At 66.6% G+C, this 19967-nt stretch overlaps 2 protein-coding genes across 2 annotated transcripts; both read left to right on the top strand.

Annotated features, from left to right (window-relative positions):
- Nucleotides 1-2993: 2993 nt before the first annotated feature.
- TH (tyrosine hydroxylase) lies at nt 2994-10279 on the top strand (the record flags this gene model as incomplete). The annotated part of the gene is made up of 13 exons (XM_079929619.1): nt 2994-3083; nt 4510-4722; nt 5492-5666; nt 5934-6022; nt 6246-6313; nt 6610-6660; nt 7044-7189; nt 7282-7417; nt 7542-7611; nt 8127-8183; nt 8376-8471; nt 8773-8906; nt 9780-10279. The coding sequence occupies 13 exons, from the start codon at nt 2994-2996 to the stop codon at nt 9937-9939; spliced, it is 1485 nt and encodes a 494-aa protein (XP_079785745.1). The 3' UTR covers nt 9940-10279.
- A 2161-nt stretch (nt 10280-12440) lies between these two features.
- LOC307190186 (insulin) lies at nt 12441-13262 on the top strand (the record flags this gene model as incomplete). The annotated part of the gene is made up of 2 exons (XM_079929233.1): nt 12441-12627; nt 13117-13262. 2 exons carry the CDS (start codon nt 12441-12443, stop codon nt 13260-13262), a joined length of 333 nt encoding a protein of 110 aa, XP_079785359.1.
- Nucleotides 13263-19967: the final 6705 nt, after the last annotated feature.

Raw genomic sequence — 19967 nt, 5'->3', positions numbered from 1 at the left:
CTCAGCACCTCCTAATTGCCTGGCAGGGCGGCTGTAATTACTCAGCGTGACTGCGGCAGAGGGGACTGCCCAGGGGAGGGGCGCGGGCAGCGAGGGCTGAGGCCCAGAGTAGGTGGACGGACGGCAGGGGCTGCCGGAACCCAGGCCTCACGCCACCTCCCTTGTCCTCTCACCTCCGTGCCCGGCGTCTCCTCCCCATCCGCCCCCTAACCCAGCCCTCGGTGCTCGGCCCCTTCCTCCCCTGTGGACTGTGTCCAGGCCACAGGGCTCTCTCATGCCTGACCTTCCCCCGTGGGTCCCCTTCCAGCCCTGCCCTCCTCGGGGGTGTCTGCCTGCCTGGCGTGCGTTTGCTAGATTTCTCCCCTTGGGGCCTGGGGCCCTGAGCCCCCTCAGCCCCTGGGATGGACACCACTGGGTCCCTGAAAGAGCCACGTCTCAGGAGATGGGAAACCTGGGCTCAAGACTCGCTGCGTGACCCAGAGGAACACTCACCTCAGTCTTCCCATCTGTGGAATGGGTCTATGAAGCCCGTCCAAAGGCAGACACTGCGATCACCTGGGAGGCCCAGGGCAGAGGGGACCCTCGGCGGGAAGGAGACCAGGGTGCAGAACCAGGGGAGAGGATGTTAGCGGGCTTGGGGCGCCCTGGGTCCCCTCACCAACTGGGGTGGAAGAGGCTGTAACACACAGTGTGGGGTGGGGAGCGCGGCTAAAGGAAAAGGGAGCACTTCTGTGCTCTGGGGGCCCCGGAGCTGGGCCCCCAGCCAGCCCTGGAGGGGCAGGGGTGTGGGAAAGTCTTCCCAGGATGGATGCGTGGTCAGGAGGGGACCGCGCTGCTCACTGAAGCGTGTCCACCAGCTTCCCGCCTTCAGCTCTTGCCGGGGGTCTCACCTGGGGGTTGCCTGGCCCCAGGGCAGACTCAGAAGGCTGGCTCCACACAGCTTCCACGCAGGCACCGGCTCAGGGAAGCCAAGGGATTAGAAACAATATTTGTTATCGGTGGAGATATTTGCCGAAAGGTTAAATCCACAGCCGGCAGTGGAGGCCCGCGCTCCTCCTGTGCAGTATCTAGCGGATGTGTCACCGCCCTGCACAGGGCCCCCTCTGAGCACATGGGCCAGCCACCGAAGGGCTGGACCCATGTCACCACGGGGTCTCCAGCAGCCCTCCCAGAAGGAGACGCGTGAGAGCCCCAGGGGGAGCAGGGAACCTGTCCAGGGCTGCAGCAGACCTGATGCTGGGCATGGAGGCTGGCCACCCCTGGGGACCATTGGGCACTCAGGCAGGGCAGATGTGGCCTGGGGCAGTGGAAGCCCACCGCCCTCCACGTTGGCCCACAAGGGCAGAGCCAGCCCCGCCTTCCCCACTGGGGTCTTGGGCAGCTCCTTTCAGCGCCATTTAGGGCTCACAGCCCTGTGGAACCTCCTCTAGGCTGGGCCCTGGAGGCAGGGGCCACTGAGACATGTTCTCCAGGAGCCCAGAGTCTAGGAGATGAGACAGGCCAGGCACGGGGATGCAGCCGTGGGCCAAGCCAGCAGGGTTCTTGCTTTCAGAGAGCAGAGGAGGGGGAGGTTAATATCAGGGACAAGAAGGAGTAGGCATTGCAAAGTGAATGGTAGCTGAGCTGGTTTTGTGGGATGCATAGGAGTTCGCCAGGAGAAGAAAAGGGTGAGGGGCAGTATTTCAAACAGGGTGTCATGAAGTCCAAACCCTCCTTTAGCAGGAAATGGGGATGGTTGGGGGTGAGATCAATAGGGGTGGGTGAGGGGAGGGGGTCACTCAGGCTGCTTCCAGAGAGCAATGGGGAGCCATAGAGGATTGTGGAGCAAGGGAACGGCATGGTCAGACCACATCTGGGGAAGGTCCGGGAGGAGAGGGTGCGGATGGCCGCTGTGATGAAGAGCGGGTGCTTCTTTGGGGCGTGAGGGCTGCCGGGGAGGTGGATTGAGACAACATGGTGACCAGCTGGAGCTGCCGGGGGCCTCATACCTTTCCCAAAGCTGTGCCTGAACGTGGGGATGGGCGGGGGGGCGGGGTAGACAGGGCAGGACTCACGTCTGCCTGGTGCCAAGGGGGGGTTCCCTCCGGGCCCCTGATCGCCGGGGTAGGGGCACCGCCAGAGGAACAGCGGGCATGGAACTCAGGAGAAACTCTGGGCTGGGGTTGTCCCGGGACCCGCATGGTGCCAGGGACCACGTGAAGAAGGGACTGGGCCTCAGTGCTCAGGGATGGGCGCATCCCTGAGGCAGTGACACCCCAGCGATAAGTGGTGAGAGGGCCTTGGGGGACGCTGGGGGGTAGGGGCGGGCCAGGAGAGGGGGAGAGACGGCCATGCAGGAGTGAGTGGGACAATTGTTAGAGACTTCCCTGACCCCCGCGTCCCTCATTCTCCTGCACCCTGGAGGATGTGCCCTTCTGGAACACTCTGAGCCATGCTGGATGTGCCTGTGTGGGGGAGGGCAGATAACATGCCCACTGAGGACATCTAACAGGAACATGCCTCGGGACCCTGCTGGGAAATTTGGTGAAGAATCTTCTGGAAAAGCGAATTGCCTCCTGACATCTGAGGTCTGAGCCTGGCTTTCTGGACCGATGGCCACCAAAGGTCAGGGTTTTGTGTCACGAGCACGGTGGGGTGTCCAGAACTCCACCCCCCCGTGTACCCGCCCATCACCCGGCTCGGGTGTGGGCCGAGGGGCCTGGCTGCACCCAGCCCTGCGGAGCACGCCTGCCGGAGCCCGGATGATTCAGAGGAAGGGCCGGCCGCCCGCCTGGGTGCCTGTGACGGTGGATGCAATTAGATTTAATGGGACAGAGCCCTTTCTCCTGCGTCTCCGTGCTCCTCGCCCACCCCACCTCCCTCAGGCGGCAGCAGGAGGGGGACGCAGAGGAGGTGGGAGGTGGAGGACCCAGAGGGGCTTTGACGTCAGCTCAGCCTATAAGAGGCCGCCCGGCAGAGGGCTGTGGAGACGGAGCCCGGACCTCGCCGGCATCATGCCCACCCCCAACGCTGCCTCATCGCAAGCCAAGGGCTTCCGCAGGGCCGTCTCCGAGCTGGACGCCAAGCAGGCCGAGGCCATCATGGTAAGAGGCAGGCTGGTGCCCACGGGCCGGAACGAACCAGAAGCCCAGGGGTGTCCCCTGAAGGCTGGAGGGAGGCTCCAGGCTCAGGGTCCATATGGGCGCCCTGGACCCAGGCCTGGCGTCCAGTCCTGGCTGCAAGCACCTCCCCTGCCCGGACTCCGTGGGCAACCCCTGTGCCCGGGCGTTTGAATCTCTATGGGTGGGTCCTGCTGGACCCAGTGTGTGTGCAACAGTGTCCCGGGCCCTGCAGCAGCTCAAGGTGGTGGGGGGCACTGGGCAAACAGGGGTGCAGGCCCCAGTTCTGCTGAGCTGAAGGGAGGTCTGAGCTCCAGGGTGATTCCCATCCATCCCCCGCCCATCCACCTGTCCATCCACCATCCACCTGTTCATCCCTCATCTACCTGTCCATTCACCACCCACCATCTGCCTGTCCATCCACCATCCATTCATCCATCCGTCCAGCTGTCCATCCATCATTCACCCATCCACCTGCCACGCATTCCATGTCCTACGTGGGATCTCCTGTCTTGAAACCCACCTCCCCTGTTCCCTTGCCCAGCAACCCTGGGCCTCCCTGACCACCAGGGATGGCCCCCAAGGCCTGGCCCCCCACTTGGGAGCCCCCGAGTTCAAGGGAGGCTGTGCTGGGAAGACCCGCTGGGCCACCTCCTCTCTGAGACTGGAAAACTGGGGGCTTCTTGGCCTGGAAGAGGGTCTCCAGTTCGTCCTCAGGGATGGCCTGGAATAATCAGCTCCCTGCAGGTTTAAAACGGCTCTTGTTTATAGAGCTTTAATGGAAACACGGTCTGGGTCCTAGAAATTTAATTTGCAGACACCATCTCAGGGCACTGGCCGTGGGGTAGGCAGCGCTCACCCCAGGCCCCTGGCTCTGTCCACACCCCGCCTGCCGTAGAGTGGGAGATCTGGGGGGGCTCCCCCGCGGCCCCCTGCCATGTTCCAAGACCCAAGAGATCAGAAGCTTCCTGGAAGTTCAGCTGCAAATGATGAGCCCCAGACAGGGGGCTTCTTCTCTACTCCGGCCGGGGGTGGGGGGGGTGGGCAGACGCACTGACCCCGGGGGCTCATGGTCTCGGGACCGGCTGTGGACAAGGTGTGGCCAGGGCCCCTGGGCTGTGAGGCAGGGCTGGGCATGGGGCCATGAGGAGAGGTCACTCCATGGGGCCAGACACCATGTCCCCTGGCCCTGCGCAGCCCGGGGGGCAGCAGGGCAGCCCCCAAGCAGCCCTCGTCACCTAACCCGGTTAGATGTGGCCTGAGGGCACAGACCACCCTCAGCTGTGGCTCCCAGCGCCCTCCCTGTCTCCCTCCCCCACTGCGGCCCCTGGCAGGCGCGACGCTGGAGCTGGGTCCCAGGTTCTGTGGGTCTGGCTGAGGGCAGGGGGAGCTGGCGCATCTGTCCCCACAGTCCCCACGCTTCGTCGGGAGGCGGCAGAGCCTCATCCAGGATGCCCGCAACGAGCGACAGAAGGCGGAGGCCGCCGCCGCCGCCGCCGCCGCTGCAGCCGCGGAGCCGGGCGAGGCCCTGGGGGGACGGGCCGGGAAGGCCGCGCTGAATCTCCTCTTCACCCTGCGGGCCACCAAGCCCCCCGCGCTGTCCCGGGCTGTGAAGGTGTTTGAGGTGAGGGAGCATAGGGGGCCACGTGCGGAGGGGGCTCACAGCCCCTCGCCACACCCTTCTGTTCTCAGGAGCTCCCTGAGCCCAGCCCCCCGCCCTCCCCCGTGCCCAGCACCCCACCCTGGGGGCAGGGGTGTGTGGGTCCCCCAGGGCAGCCGGGGACGCAGGGCCCCCCATGCCCGCCTGGCCCTGGCGGGGCTGGGCTCATGTGACGGCTGATGGCGTTAGCTGCTGGACCCCAGCACACGCACCCAAATGACATTACAGCCGACTCCTCCCAAGCTCCCGCGATGGCCCGAGGGCCTTGAAGACTGAGGCTCCCTCGTTGCTGGGTGATGGGAGCTGGCAGGGGAGCGCACCCACCCCTCCCCCCCTCCGCGCTCAGTGTTGCTTGGTCGGGGCCTGAGCCTCCCGACCTGCCCGCAGTGGGATCAGGGCCCACCCCCAGCCCCGGGCGTCTAGAGGTCTCGGACGAGGCCACCAGGGATGGAAATCAGGCTGCCTGGGAGGAGGCCCCACCCGAAACGCTGGGTCTGGGGGACCCTGTGACAACCCCTGTTAGACCAGCTAGACAAGAGCCGTTTTCCCAGCTGAAAGCTGTCCAGGCGGCCAGCAGCAGGCCTGAGTCTGGCTGCCGGCGTCCAGGGCAGGGCAGGGCGGGCCGACCCGGTGCCTGCTTCCCAGCGCCCTCGCCTCCCCCTCTGTCTGTCTCTGTCTCTGTCTCTGTCTCTCCATCTCTCCCTCCCTCTTTCTCCCTGCTTTTGCTCCTAAGACATTTGAAGCCCAAATCCACCACCTGGAGACCCGGCCCGCCCAGAAGCCGCAGGCAGGGGGCCCGCACCTGGAGTACTTCGTGCGCTGTGAGGTACCCAGCGCCGCCCTGCCCACCCTGCTCAGCTCCCTTCGCCGCGTGGCCGAAGATGTGCGGGGCGCTGGGGAGAACAAGGGTGAGGCTGCCCCTATACCCTTGAGGGCGACCACGTGACCCCGAGACATCGGGGTGCAAGGGGTCCCACAGGGGAACCCCAGTGACTGCGTGCACGGCCTGGGGCGCCCTCTCTGCTGGCTCTGGCCCTCCCCAATCCCCCTCGTCTGTGTCTGGGCCTGTGTCACCTCCAGCCCCCCAGTCGCAAGTGGGAGGCTGTTTCCAGGGGGGCCCTCCCACCACAGCCCAACACCCAATCTGGTCCTTCTACCCTCCTTCCTGCGTGCAGTCCTCTGGTTCCCAAGGAAAGTTTCTGAGCTGGACAAGTGTCACCACCTGGTCACCAAGTTTGACCCTGACCTGGACTTGGACCATCCGGTGAGCCGGGGCCCCGACCTGCTCCCGTACTCATGGCTGGGGCGGTGGGCGTGCACCCCGGCTTGGGACGGGGTGTCTGTTTGCCTCCGGCTCCGGGTGGAACCCTGAGGTTTGGTTGGGTGCAGCCGCCAGGCGCCCGCCGGTATCACAGGTCACGTCTGGGCTGGGGGCGTGGGGAGGGCTGGCAGGCCGCGGTGGCTGATGGCGTCCACTCTGCCGTCAGGGCTTCTCGGACCAGGTGTACCGCCAGCGCAGGAAGCTGATTGCTGAGATCGCCTTCCAGTACAAGCAGTAAGGACCCCCCTCGGGACCTCATTCTCTGAGACCCGGACCCCGTCCTGCGGCCTCACACTAGACCTGGGTGGGGGGAAGGGAGGGATGCCTTTGTCACCAATGCCATCACCTTCACTGTCACCGTGGTCACCGGTTCGGGGTCCCCAAGTCACAGCCGAAGAAACGGAGGCACAGAGCAGTTAAGCAACTTGCTGTGGCCACACAGCCGGGGTCGCTCAGCCCAGGCCCTTCCTGTCCACCCCCCACACGCCCTCCCCGAGGGGGCCTGGACCAACTGCTGACCCCCTCCCCAGAGGCGACCCTATTCCCCACGTGGAGTACACGGCCGAGGAGACTGCCACCTGGTGAGACCCCATGATGGCAGCTGGGGAGGGGCGGGGTGGGGAATGAGGAGGGCCCGGGAAGACCCCCAGAACCCCTGCGTGGAGAGTGGTGGCCTCCAGAGGACAGACCAAGTCCGGGTGGAGGAGGGACTTCCCGAGGCCCCCCACGGTCCCCTGAAACCCCCCAAAGCTGCAGGTGGGAGACATCCACTCCCAGTGGCCAGCGTCTTTGGGGCCAGGGAGAGGCCTGCAGTGTGAGGCTGCCTGGGGTCTGCAGGGGGCAGAGCAGAGCGCCCACGGGAGGGGCTGCCGGATGCCGGGAGGGGTCTGGGGCAGGCGGCGGGGGGCCAGGTTGGGAGTGGGGGGCACCCGGCCAGCCTGAGCCCCCCCTCCCCCGCCCACAGGAAGGAGGTCTACACCACGCTGCGGGGCCTCTACGCCACCCACGCGTGCCGGGAACACCTGGAGGCTTTCGAGCTGCTGGAGCACTTCTGCGGGTACCGGGAGGACAGCATCCCCCAGCTGGAGGACGTCTCCCGCTTCCTGAAGGGTGCGCCGCTGCGGAGGCCCCGGCGGGAGGGCCTGGGGTGGCCGGCCGGCGGCCCCACCCGCGCTGACCGCCCCCCCCCGCCGCCCTTGCAGAGCGGACCGGCTTCCAGCTGCGGCCCGTGGCCGGCCTGCTGTCCGCCCGGGACTTCCTGGCCAGCCTGGCCTTCCGCGTGTTCCAGTGCACCCAGTACATCCGCCATGCCTCCTCACCCATGCACTCCCCCGAGCCGTGAGTGCCCAGCCCAGCCCGCCGCGGGGGGCCTTCGGAGGACGGGGGCGGTGCGTGCTGCTGGGGGAGGGGGGCAGGCTGCGGCCCGGCCCCCAGCCCCACCCGCTGTCCGCCCCCAACACAGGGACTGCTGCCACGAGCTGCTGGGGCACGTGCCCATGCTGGCCGACCGGACCTTCGCCCAGTTCTCCCAGGTGTGTCCTCGAGGCCTCAGGAGCTGGGCGTCAGCCGAGGGGCTGGGGGGCGGCACCTGCGGCGATGGGCGCTGCCTGCCCCTCCCCACCCCCAGGCTGGATGCCGCCCACACCCGGGTCAAGAGACTTCAGAGCGACTGCATCGTCTTGGAAGAGAGGGGTGGGCGGGCCGTTCTGGGAAGACCACCTTGGAACAAAGACGGGGAAGAATCCCTTCCGGAGGGTCAGGGGATCACGGTGCGCAGAGGACAAGCTGGGGGCGGAGTGCCGCGGCTTGTGCTGCCACCTGCTGGCTCTCCGAGGAACGGCAGGGAGCGGTCCTGGGCCCTTGACGGATCCCGGGAGCGCGCCTGCGTCCCAGGAGGGTCCCTGCACCCTGGGAGGGTCTCTGTACCCCGGCAGTGCCCAGGAGGCCCCTGGACGGGCTGCAGACAGCCCCAGCACCCTCCCCTCACACAGGCGCCCAAGCCATGGTGAGCTGAGCCTCTCCCCCCTCAGCTCTCCCTCCCCCACAGGACATCGGCCTCGCATCCCTGGGGGCATCGGACGAAGAAATTGAGAAGCTGTCCACGGTGGGTTCTTTCCCCTTTAGGACGCTGGGTCCAGGCTGGGCCCTCCTGTCCAGGCTCCGGTCTCCGCTTCTCACGGCGTGACCGCCCGGAGCCTGGCTCACCTCTGCCTGGGTGGTGGGTGCCTGGGGCCATGGTCAGTGGGGAATGCTGTGCTGTGGTCTCTCAGCTGACCCTGCCAACTGCCCCCACCAGCTGTACTGGTTCACCGTGGAGTTTGGGCTGTGCAAACAGAACGGCGAGGTGAAGGCCTACGGAGCGGGGCTGCTGTCCTCCTATGGGGAGCTCCTGGTGAGACGCTCCCCGCACCCCCCAGGAAGGGGCTGGAGCCCGGGTCCCCACGGGGAGGGCGACCTTGGCCGTGCCTTCTGAATTCGGGCCTCCCAGGAGGCTGGGGCTGCCCTTTTAGGGGGGCCAAGAAAACTTGTCCCTGCCCGTCCCACTCACACTGTCCCCAGGCCTCGGGAGGACCCCCAGCGGAGAGGGGAGGGTATGAATCCACACCCAGAGCCCACCGTGGAGTCGGGCCAAGGGGCTCCAATTCCCTCGGGGCCCTGAGATCCACCCCCGCCCACTCCTGGCCTCCCGCCAGCATTCCCTGTCTGAGGAGCCCGAGATCCGGGCCTTCGACCCCGACGCAGCGGCCGTGCAGCCCTACCAGGACCAGACTTATCAACCTGTCTACTTCGTGTCTGAGAGCTTCAGCGACGCCAAGGACAAACTCAGGTAGGCTGAGACCCCCACCGTCTCCCTGAACTGGGAGCGCCAGCGAGCAGGCTGGGCGTCCGAACCCACTGCACAGTGGAGAAAACTGTGCACCTAGGTTACAGCACCCCTCCCGCAGCAGGACCCCCAAAAAGTCTGGGGTGGGGAGACCTGCGGGGCTGGTGGCCACGTCAAGGCCGGGCCAAGGCCAGGCTCTGAGGAGGTGAAGCTTGACTTTGTAAGACGGATGTGCGGGGTCCTTCCCAGTCCCAGGCCCTCTGAGCAGCTGGGGCCGTGCTGGGGACAGAGGACAAGGGCCGGGGTGACTGAGGGCCGGGTGGGGAGCCTGGGGGTAGCAGGGAGTTTCCAGGGCTGGAGGTGCAGTGACCAGCATTCCCCGGGGGGGAGGGCAGAGCCCGACAGGGCCCGCCAGTTCGCCCTCGGAAGGGGCCTCTTTCCAGCCAGGCTCCTGTTGTCACCGGGGAGATTGAGGCCCAGGATCTATGTGCCTGCAGTGGGGGTGGGGGTGGGGGCTGGATACCACACACAACCTTGGGGACAGGGATGCAATGGACCCTGCGGGGCGCACGGTCTGGAGACCTTCCTGCGGGAAGAGGCCTGGCTGAGCCTCGGGAAGGAGCAGGGGGGGCTGGAGTGCCTCGCAGAGGCTCGCTTGGAAAAGGCCCGTCCTCCCTGCCGTAAACAGCCCCCAGCCCTTGGAGGAGGCCTCCGTCCCCCACCTTGTCTGGCTGGTTGGACAGAATGAGCTCTGGGGGCGCAGGCGGCTCTGAAAAGTCCCGGGAGCTCTGAGGCTGCTGTGACGGAGACCCGGGCCCCCACCCTCGGGCTCATCCCCACTGGGTGACTGAGGGTCCCTGCTGGCTCCCCTCCCAGGAGCTATGCCTCCCGCATCCAGCGCCCCTTCTCCGTGAAGTTCGACCCATACACGCTGGCCATCGATGTGCTGGACAGCCCCCACGCCATCCGACGCGCCCTGGATGGTGTCCGGGACGAGCTGCACGCCCTCACCCACGCCCTGAGCGCCATCAGCTAGACGCGGGACGCCACCCCGCAGGCCCCCCTAGGCCGGCCCCAGGTCTCCTGGCCTTCCCCCCGCCGGCCCCGGCCCCCGCCCACGTGAAGGGCTGGCTCATAGGGCGCCCCGAGAGCCCGCCAGAGATCCCCCTGCTGGAGGGCACCCCGTTGCCCCGCCCACCGCTTGCCAGCTCTGCTGCAGGTGACTTTGTGCCGTGTGCTGCCCATGTGCCGTGTGCCACCTGCTCCCGTTCTCAGTAAAAGAAAGAATCCTTCTGGGTGCCTACCCGGCTGTGTCTGTGTCTGTGTCTGTGCACCGGGCTCAGCCCGCAGCCCTGCGCCCCTCACATTCTGCCCCATCCCTGCTCAGAGGCTCATCCGCTGCCTGCCCCCTCCTCCAGGCAGCCCCGGGTCACCTGCTCGCCCAGGGGAGCTCGTCTGTGCTGAGCCACCAGCAGCTCGAGGGCTGAGGGGGTCCTGGCTGAGCTGTCCCATCTCTGTGGGGGGGCAGCATGGAGGTGGGGGCCTGGCCTGGGTTTGCGGGGGCAGGGCTCACAGCCGTGGTCTCCTAGGCAGGGCTGCAGGCTGGGCCCTCCCCGCAAGCCCGATGTCCCCACTAGGAGGAGGACGGGGGTCCAGGGGCCAGCCTGTGAGAGCAAGCAGAGGAACGGGGGGTGTCCAAGGCACAGCTGCCTCTGATCCCCGTACCCCACCCCACCTAAAGCAGGACCTGGGAACGCAACCCCCCCACCCCGCAATGTGTGCTGGTGGAGCGTTCAGCTGAGCTGGGCCCTAGGTAAACTCTCTGGGCCTCAGTCTCCCCTGCAAGGGGGGCGGGGGGCTGGATTCTGGGCTTGGTTTACTCGACAGGTCTGGACCTGGCCCTCCAGCTAGAGCCCCCAGAATCCTCCAGGTTTGGCCCAGCCCAGGGTGTCCCCTTTCCCACCCTGGCCCTGGCCCTCGGAGCAAGCAGCCTGGGGCTTCCTGGGAGGTGGCTGGCTCCTTACTTCCTGCAGGAGGTACACACCAGCCCATCTTCCAGGCCCTGCTCTTTTCCTCTGGTTCCCCCTACCTCCCCCTCCCACCACCAGGACCCTGGCTCTAAGCTCTTAGGATGTTAATCCTGGTACACTCCTACTCATCCGTCAAGACCCTCCTGGGCAAAGCCTTCTGTCCCAGCCCTCCCTGGTGGTCTGTCCTTCCATCAGTTGCACCTCAAGCACCTTGTCTGTGACTAGCCCTCCTGCACCTGTGTCCCTTTAGCCTGTGAGGCATCAAATGGAACCACTTCTGATGGTTGTGAGCCCCACTGAGACCCTGGAGAAGGGCTAACGGCCGGCCTCATTTCCCTCCTGCCCTCCTGGGCCCTGGGGTCTGCCCTCCCACCACGGACTTCCGTCATTCAGCCTTCCACCTTGCACACCTCTCTCTAAGAGGCCCCCAGATCTCCCCTGGCGGCAGAGGGGCCTCCCGACATCATGACGCCCTGGGAAGGCAGGGTCCAGCCCCTTCCTCGGTGTGGGGGGCTGCTAGGGTCCGGGCCTCCCTCCAGGGGCCTGTCCAGGGGATTGGAGGGACCACAGGGGCTCGGCGCAAATAGCAGCCAAAGGATGCAATGGGGCCGAGGGGCCGGTCTGAGAGGGGTCAGCATGGGGGGATGGGCGGGGCTCTAGGAAGAGGGATGGGGTCCGAGAGGCCGCCTCGGCGGGGTGTGGCGGGGCCCCACCCACGCGTCCTGTGGCCCCTACATTGAAGGTGAGGAACAGGGGCCGGCCTCAGGGGCCTCACGGCTGCAGGTCCCTGAGTTCAGCCCCCTCGGCAGTGCCCCAGGGAGCTGGGGGTGTCAGCGGGCCTCAGCGCTGGGGTGGGTGAGGCTGGGGCCGTGAGCCAAGGAGACGCTCCCTCACTGCCCACCCATGGCCTTGGACCACCTCTGGGGCCCCGAGGGCAGCCCCAGGGACAGCGGGCAGGGGTCCTCTCTCTTGGCCACACTCCCCGGACCAACATGGAAGATGGGACCCAAGCGAGGCCGGGTGGGGTGCGGCTCCTGTGGAGGCGTTTGCCCCCAGCTGTGAGCGGGGACAGCTCGGCATTAGGTCCCTCGTTAAGACTCTAATGACCCTGTGGCCCCAAGAGGTGCTGACGACCAAGGAGAGGTTCCTGCAGACCCAGCAGCGGGGAAATGATCCAGAAATTGCAGCCTCAGCCCCCGGCCATCTGCCACCCGCTTGAGGCCCTAATGGGCCAGGTGGAGGGGTCGGGGCTATAAAGCTGGCGGGGCCCAGCAGCCCCCAGCCCTCGGGACGAGCTCACTCGAGGCGTCAGCAAGCAGGTCTGTCCTGCGGGCTCTGCGTCCGCCCGGGTCCGGTGCCTCGGGGCCCCAGGCCCGAGCTCCGCTGAGCGGCAGGAGGGCGTGGGCTCCTCTCTTGGAGCGTTTGGGGGTGATCACCGGCTGGGGGTCCCGGGCGCCCCCTCGCTGGCCTCACCCCCGCCTGTCCCCCAGGTCCTCGTGCCCCCACCATGGTCCTGTGGCTGCGCCTTGGGCCCCTGCTGGCCCTGCTGGCCCTCTGGGCGCCCGCCCCTGCCCGGGCCTTCGTCAACCAGCACCTGTGCGGCTCCCACCTGGTGGAGGCGCTGTACCTGGTGTGCGGGGAGCGTGGCTTCTTCTACACGCCCAAGGCCCGCCGGGAGGTGGAGGGCCCGCAGGGTGAGCCCCGCTGCCCCGCCGCCCCGGTGCTTCCTGCTGGCACCCAGTGGGAGGTCAGGAGGGACTTTTTTAAAAAGGAAAATGATGTCCTCCTGGTCACATCCTAAAGGTGACCAGCTCCCTGGGGGTGAGCCAGGAGGACGCCTGAGGGTGGGCTTGCCCCTCCCCCCCTCCCTTCTCGCCCCGGCCTCGCCCAGCACCCTGGCCCCACTCTCTCCCCTCCCCACCGAGGGCAGCTCCAGGGAGGAATCTTCTGAAGTGAGTCAAGTCCTGGGTGCCCATGGTCTCGGGGTGATGTGTCGGCCATGGTGGTGCTTGTGGGAGACGCCCCGTCACCCTGGGAGAGGGCCCTGTCCTGGGCGGGCTGTGGGGAGGGGAGGGGGCGGGGCAGGCCTGTGATGGGCGCCAGGGCACCTGTTCAGGGTCCCGCTCCAGGGCCGGGCAGGGTGGGCAGGGGAGCGCCGTCTGCCTGACCGTCTCTCCCCGCAGTGGGGGCCGTGGAGCTGGGTGGAGGCCCCGGTGCCGGCGGCCTGCAGCCCCCGGCCCTGGAGGGGCCCCCGCAGAAGCGCGGCATCGTGGAGCAGTGCTGCACCAGCATTTGCTCCCTCTACCAGCTGGAGAACTACTGCAACTAGGGCCCGGCGGGCGCCCCCTCCAGGCAGGCGGCCGCCCCCTCCAGGCAGGCGGCCAGCACCGAGCTCCCCGCACCCCTGACGGTCAATAAAGCCCCTGAATGAGCCCTGCTGCTGTCATCTGTGTGGCCTGGGGGGCTGAGGCGCTGCTGGGGGTGGGGGCGAGGAAGGCCGGCCCACCTGCTCAGGCCCTGGTGACGGGGGTGGGGGGGGCGCTGCCCCAGACCCCTCTCTGTTCTCTCTGCGTCACACACTGGCTGCCCACAGGTGTGCGGGCAGACAGGCACCAGGGGCCATGGCAGTACTCCCCAAGGTGGTGAGCTCCTTCTTCGGGGGCCCAGACACCCCACTCCTCAGTGCCCCACTGCTGCACGGGGTGGCTCCGTGGGGCACCCGCCCAGGCCGCTGCCGGTCACGCCAAAGAGCCCAGGGGTGCCTGGGCTGGTCACAGCCCGGGAGGTCAGAGGGTGACCTGGCCGTACCAAGGCCTGGCCAGCCTGCCGGCTGCTCAGAGACCAAATCAATCTGCAGGCTTCCTGAAGGCTCCGCCCGGGCCAGGGCTCGGGGTGGCCAGGCTGGGGCTGCTGCCTGGGCCCCGGTCGCCGCAGACCACTCAGAGGCCGGCCTGGTACCCAGCCAGCTGGGCGGCCCTCCCTGTGACCCCGAGGCTCTCACCCCGGTCCCCCCACCCCAGGGGAGACGCTGCAGGCCCCCAGCAGGCCCCGCCCCTGGAGTGGAGGCCAGGGCTGGGCAGGCAGGTGGATGGCCGGACACTGGACCCGGAAGAGGAGGGGGAGGGGGGGTGGCCAGGGTGAGCGGCAGGCTGCCCATGGGATCACCCAGGCGGCCCATTAGCACGGGTGGAGGCAGGGGCACCCCACAGGAGCTGAGGTATGTGGGTGCCCGAGGCCGGGCTGCATGCAGCTGGGGCTGGGAAGTGGGCCAGTTGGAGTCAGGCTGCCCTCAAGGCCCTGCCAGCCAGTGAGACCCTGGGGACGACTCGGACGCTCCCCCTCCCCCTCAGGTGCCAACAGACTCTGTGGAGAGGGTGGAGGCCGTTGGGGTCCCGGGGCAGGCGGGGCCCTCCCGGCCAGCAGGACTCTCAGCGCGGCTGGCGCTGGGTGGTGGGGGGGGCTCGGAAGAGGAGCCCACCAGGTGGGGAACGTGGCGGGTCAGGGTGTGACGTGGCCCTCGCGCCCTGCCTGGCCTGGGGCCTGTCTTCCTTTCCCCTCCTGAGACCCGCTGCCGCTCTGAGGCCCAGGACCCGCCCCGCCCCAGCCGCTCCCACCAGCCCCTGGGTACCAGCGGATGTGTTTTCGAACAGTTGGGGTGGGGGCCCTCCATACACCCAGCAGGGACGGGGTCACGGAGGGAGGGAGAAGCGGCTGCCCAGGGCCGTCAGGACCCCGGGGGCGAGGGCGGGATCGGACCCAGTCTCCTGCTCGGCACCGCCCTGGGCACTGAACCCCAGGTGCCCCCGCTTCTGGACCCCCCCCCCCACATCGCCCCACGGAAGCCAGGCCCGCAGACCTGGGCTCTGCCACCCAACCCAGGCCCAGGCTCCGCCCCTTCTGGGAACTGGAGGGCAGACCTGGCCTGCCCTTGGGACCTGGGCTCCACTGGCCCATGCGGCTGGCGGTGGCTGTCAGTGGTGTGCAGGCCCGTGTGTAACCCTCACGTGGGCAGTGGGGTCCAAGTGCCGAGAGCAGCCCCCCCCAACACGTTCCACTCCCTCACTGTTGCGTCTTCCGTGTTGCACTGTCACGCGTGCCGTGGGGGGCGGGTGTGTGCTGTTTGCCCCTGTGTTCCTAATGGGGAGACAGAGGCTGGGGTCAGGCCCTCTGGTGCCCACCCACTAAGGACACTCTGCCTGTGTGGCTGCCTCCAGGCTGGCTCCCCGGATTGCATCTGCTCCTGGCACGGATGAACTGGCAGCTCCACCTGGCCATTGGGGCTGTATTTGCCTTCTCCTGTTGGCAGTAAATATTTACTGTCCTCGCTGTTCTCCGGGCCTGAGCAGATCCTGAGGGCTATGGGAGGTGGACGCAAGGATGCTGGGGTGGGCTCTCTGCCCTTGCGGGCCTGGTGCTCGGTGGGGGCCAGGCTGGGAAGAGGGAACAAGACCAGGAACCAGTGGCCTGATCTCCTGGAAAAGGCCCCCCAGGCAGAGCCCCGGCAGAGCCCGGCCGGTGTCTGTGTCCAGTTAGGCTGTGAGCCCCCACCTTGGGGAGCCTGCCCGGGACCCAGGCAGGGTGGGGTCCCCTGCGCGGGCGGTTTTACCAGGTGGGCACCTGTCCACGCCGGGCAAGGCGGTCAGAGCGGTCATTCACAGACAGAACCAGCAGAGGGCGCCAAAGCCCCGCTTTTGCCACACTCCACTTTGTGCTGGGCTTACTGTCCTGGACAGTGGTCCTCTCCGCAGGGGTCTGCTGCCCACGCCGCCCGCGTTCCCCCCTGCCAGCAGGCACAGGGGCTCCGGGGGATGCCCAACGGGCTGGCCGCCCCGGGCTCTGGAGGCCATGAGGCTAAGGAAGGGGAGAGGGTGCCGAGGTCTCAGCCCCCCATTCAAGCCCACACACCCCCCCTCACGGGCCCAGGCTTCCTGGGGGAGCAGCTGGACAAATGTTCCGGGCCCCCAACATTCTGGAAACGTCTCCAGTGAGAGTTTGACCCTCTAGAATCAGAGACCTGGGGCCGGAAGTCCTTGGGGCCGACCTCCTCCAGGGCCCCCATCCTGGCTGAGCAAGCCAGGCACCCGTGCGAGCTGGAGCCCTGGCTGAGGGTCTCCAGGACCTGGGGCAATTGAGGCTGGGGGCTGCGGGGTGGCTGTCGCCGTCAGGCCAGGCGGCCCCTCGCTCTGCTTGTAGCCACCTTGGCCACTCGGGCCAGAAGGCTCACGTGAGGCGGGGGCTTTGGGGCCAGGAACCCTGGGCCCAGGAGGCCTCTGGCGGGGGTCCAGCTGGGTCAGGGTTAGCTCTTTCCCATGTCCATCCCCATCTCCCCCTCCCGGTGCTGGGAGGAGAGAGAGGTCAGTTCCAGAAAGAATGTTGGGGGTAGGGGGTGGTCATGGGTCTGGGAGCGTGGAGATAAACAGACAAGCAGGGCGGTGGGGCACCGGCCACGCCCCTCCCTCCCGCACTGTTGTTTCTGGCCCTGGTGCAGGAACAGCGAGGCAGAGTCCTTCGAAAGTGGAGACCAGCGGAGGTGGCTCCCCACCACTCCCCAGCCAAGCACCGGCCCCCAACCCCCGGGTCCTCAGCTCCACCCCGTCCCCAGGCAGCCCGCCAGCCCCACCCCACCTCGGCTCAAACCTCCCACTTCCTCCACCTGCCGCTGTCGGGGGTCTGACCCGGAGACCCCTGGGAGAGTGTCCAGGAGCCCAGAGATGGGTCCCTGAGGCTACCCCCAGAAGCTGGGCCTGGGTCCGCCACTCCACAATCCCCACCCTCCAAAGCACTGGGCCTGGGTCCGCCACTCCACAATCCCCGCCCAGGAGCCCAGAGATGGGTCCCTGAGGCTATCCCCAGAAGCTGGGCCTGGGTCCGCCACTCCACAATCCCCACCCTCCAAAGCACTGGGCTGAGATATGGGATCTTGGGGGCACCCCCGGAGCCTCAGGAGGGGGTTGCAAGTGGGTGCTGCCTCCCAGGCTCCCTTCACCCAGAGATGCTCAGAGACGTAGACCTAGGGTCAAGGTCACAGGGTCGTTCCCAGCCAAGTCTGGCTCTGTGCTTTGCCAGGGATGAAGGTGGGCCTCCACAGCCTGGGGGTCCAGAGCCTGTGAGCTCCGGGTGCCCCACCTTCTGCAGCCCCATGTGGACCACGCTGCTGGCCCATCAGAACCTCGTGGGGCGGGGATGGGGGGGCGGAGGGGGGCAAGGAGCGCATTCCGCCAGCCTCACTGACCCCCTGCCCAGTCCATCTGTGTTTTTGGAAAACAGAGCCGGCGCCCGGCAGCCCTGCAGCCTGAGGCCGTTCACACTGCGTCTCAAAGCACACAATTTTCTTCTTCAAAGTCCATCCTCACTTCAGAACTTGGCCCTGCTCCAGCCTGGCCTCCCTGGGGGCACCCTGCCTGCCCCTCCCACACCCATGGCCCACTTGCTGGGGGACCTTGGAAACCCCCTTCCCTCTCTGGGCCTCAGGTTCTGGGCTGCGGGTCAGGCCCGCGTGGTAGCTCAGCGGGCAGCAGGAACAGGGCTGGGAGGAGGTGAACATGGGGGCCCCGGCTCTGAACCCGAGGCTCTGTCCCTTCCTAACCCTTCCTGGCTCTCACTGGCCCTCTCTGGCCCTCTGTGACCTTTGTTGGCTTTCTCTGGTCCTCCATAGCCTTCCATGGTCTCCCTGGCCTTCCCTGGCACCCACCTGAGGTCCAACAAACTCAGCCTGTCCAAGAAACCCTCCAAGGGTCAGGGAGAGGGAGAGGATGGAAGATGGGCTTCCTCCCTTGAGGCCTACACGATGGGTCTGCTCTTGGTCACCTGCTGGGGTTGCTTCCTGGACCCGGGTCCAGCTGTGGGAACGGGGAGGGCAGAGAGGCCAGACTCCGGGTGGGAGGAAGAGCTAGAGGAAAAACAGGAGAGGGGAGGGCTGAGGGGGCCCCCAACTCCAGCTGCACAGATCAGAGGAGGTCAGACCAGGCAGGCTGGGAGGCTTCCTGGAGGAAGAGTCCTGTGTCCACATTCAGGAGCCTAGACCTTAAGATCGTGTCCGCATCTGGCTGTCACGGCCGAAGGTGCAAACCAAGCCCAGGGATTGCCGTGGGGCACATGCAGTCCATGCCACCCTCCCTGGAGCCACACTGGGAGCCGCGTTCACACGGAGATGTCGTCCTCCGGGCCCTGGCCAAAAAGAAGGTGCAGGTTGAGGTCTGGAGGACACAATGGGTCAAGTCCTGTGGACGCCTCACCTCCCGAACGCCCTCAGCATGTTGGGGTCAGCAGGAGGGTCCACTCGGGCCAGTTCAGGGCTGAAGGGTGAGAGCTGGTGAGCCAGGCACCTGGGGATTAAGTCCTTGCTCTGCTGCCCATGGCTGTGTGGCCTTGGGAAAGTAACATAGCATCTCTGAGCCTCGGTTTCCTCATCCATCAAAAGGGAACCCGAGGAGACTCTTCCCGCCTTGGTGGTGAGGGTCCAGTGGGGCGATGTGTGTGAGTGGGGACCCCCCAGGCCCGTTGCCATGGTGTCCGCAGGTCCTCTGAATTGTATTCTCAGCTCCTTCCCCAGTAGGACAGGCCGTGGTCTCAGGCTGCCCCCACGCACCCGGCATGCACCGCGCTGTCCTCTGTGGGCCAGGCGTGTAGGTGAGGAAGGCCGAGGGAGGACCACGGGCGCAGGGCGCTTCTTGCGGCCTCTAGCTCTGCATCTCCAGCACGTTACTTCCCCTCTCTGGGCCTTCGTGCTCCACAGGCTGCTGCCCCTGCGGGCAGCAGAGGCAAAAGGCCGCTGATGCGTCTTCCACGGGAAAGGAGCAGCTCCTCAATAGCAGGGGTGGCCTGTGGGCATGTCGGGGTGCTGGGTGGGGCTTGCCAGGAAGAACAGCTCCCCAAGGGAGGAGGCCCGGGGCTGGGGTCGTGGAGGGCTCACACGTCTTGAATGAGGCCAAAAGCAGGATGAGGGAAGGGATGTGCATGGCCCAGGGGATCCGGGGCTCCCTTGTGCCCGGCGACAGGGCAAGACTCCCTGCCTGGCCAGTCCCCCTCCCCCCAAACTCCAGAGTCCTCTCAGGTGGCCGCTTTTACCCAGGACCAGCCGGGGCCATGACTCAGCTACCAACACCCAGGAAAGAAGGTTCTAGTGTCGTCGGTCAGGGGAGTCGGGGGCAAACATACTTTTGCATTGAGAGAGTATAATGATGAACAATAACAAACACGTATTAGTATGTGGTCTGTGCTGGACGCTGACCTAAGGGCTTTCAGGCACCAGCATGTCAAGCCTGTGAGGTCAGAGGCACGTGGCCTCCCAGGGGTGCCCGGGCTCGCCCAGGTCCTTCCGCAGAGCAGGGATTTGAGCCGGGTCAGCCTCCAGGTCTCCTCGTGCCCGTTCCTCTCCCCTTCTCGATACACCGCAGTGTGAGTGGTACAGCATGAGCCCCCGGCCCTCCCACTGTGGCCTTGCTGCCCTGGGGTGGCCTCACCCTGGCCTCTCCAGCTGCCCGCACAGAGGTGGCTGGGTCAGACAGGTCCCAGTGGTGCGGGGCTCTCGGGACGTCTGGTGAGTTCAGCATGGGGGTTCCGTTTCCTCCCCCCTCTTCTCTCGGCTCTCAGGTTTGGTAAAGTGGCTCTTCTGTTATCCTCGTGGCAATATTGATTTCTAGGACAGCCAGGTGTTTTCTGGGGCTGCGGGTGCATTTCTCGATGTGGCCACAAGGTGCCAGGCTCGGGTCAGATTTGGAAAGCCCTGCGGGGATTGTGGGTCGCGGGCGCAAGATTCAGCCCCTGAATCTGGTCTCGGGGACCCTGCCTCAGGATGGGGGTCCCAAACGTTCTGCTCCAGAGCCTCTCAGTAACGAATCTGATTTTATTGATATAAACATAATACAGTTTTCTCTAATTCTCAGAACACAGCGGATGTTCTGGGAAGGCGTCCCGGGTTTAACCTGTACTCTAGGCATCACCTCGCCACACCCCTGGGATCGGAACCGCCAGAGAGGAATTCCCTTGGGCCTCCTTCCACCGTCAGTTCTGTAATGCCAGGGCGGGGGCAGAG

This window comes from Stenella coeruleoalba (genome assembly GCF_951394435.1).
Source record: "Stenella coeruleoalba genome assembly, chromosome: 8".
In the NCBI taxonomy this organism is placed as follows: domain Eukaryota; kingdom Metazoa; phylum Chordata; class Mammalia; order Artiodactyla; family Delphinidae; genus Stenella; species Stenella coeruleoalba.
Note: the sequence above shows the minus strand (reverse complement) of the source record. Positions and strands in the feature narration are given on the sequence as shown.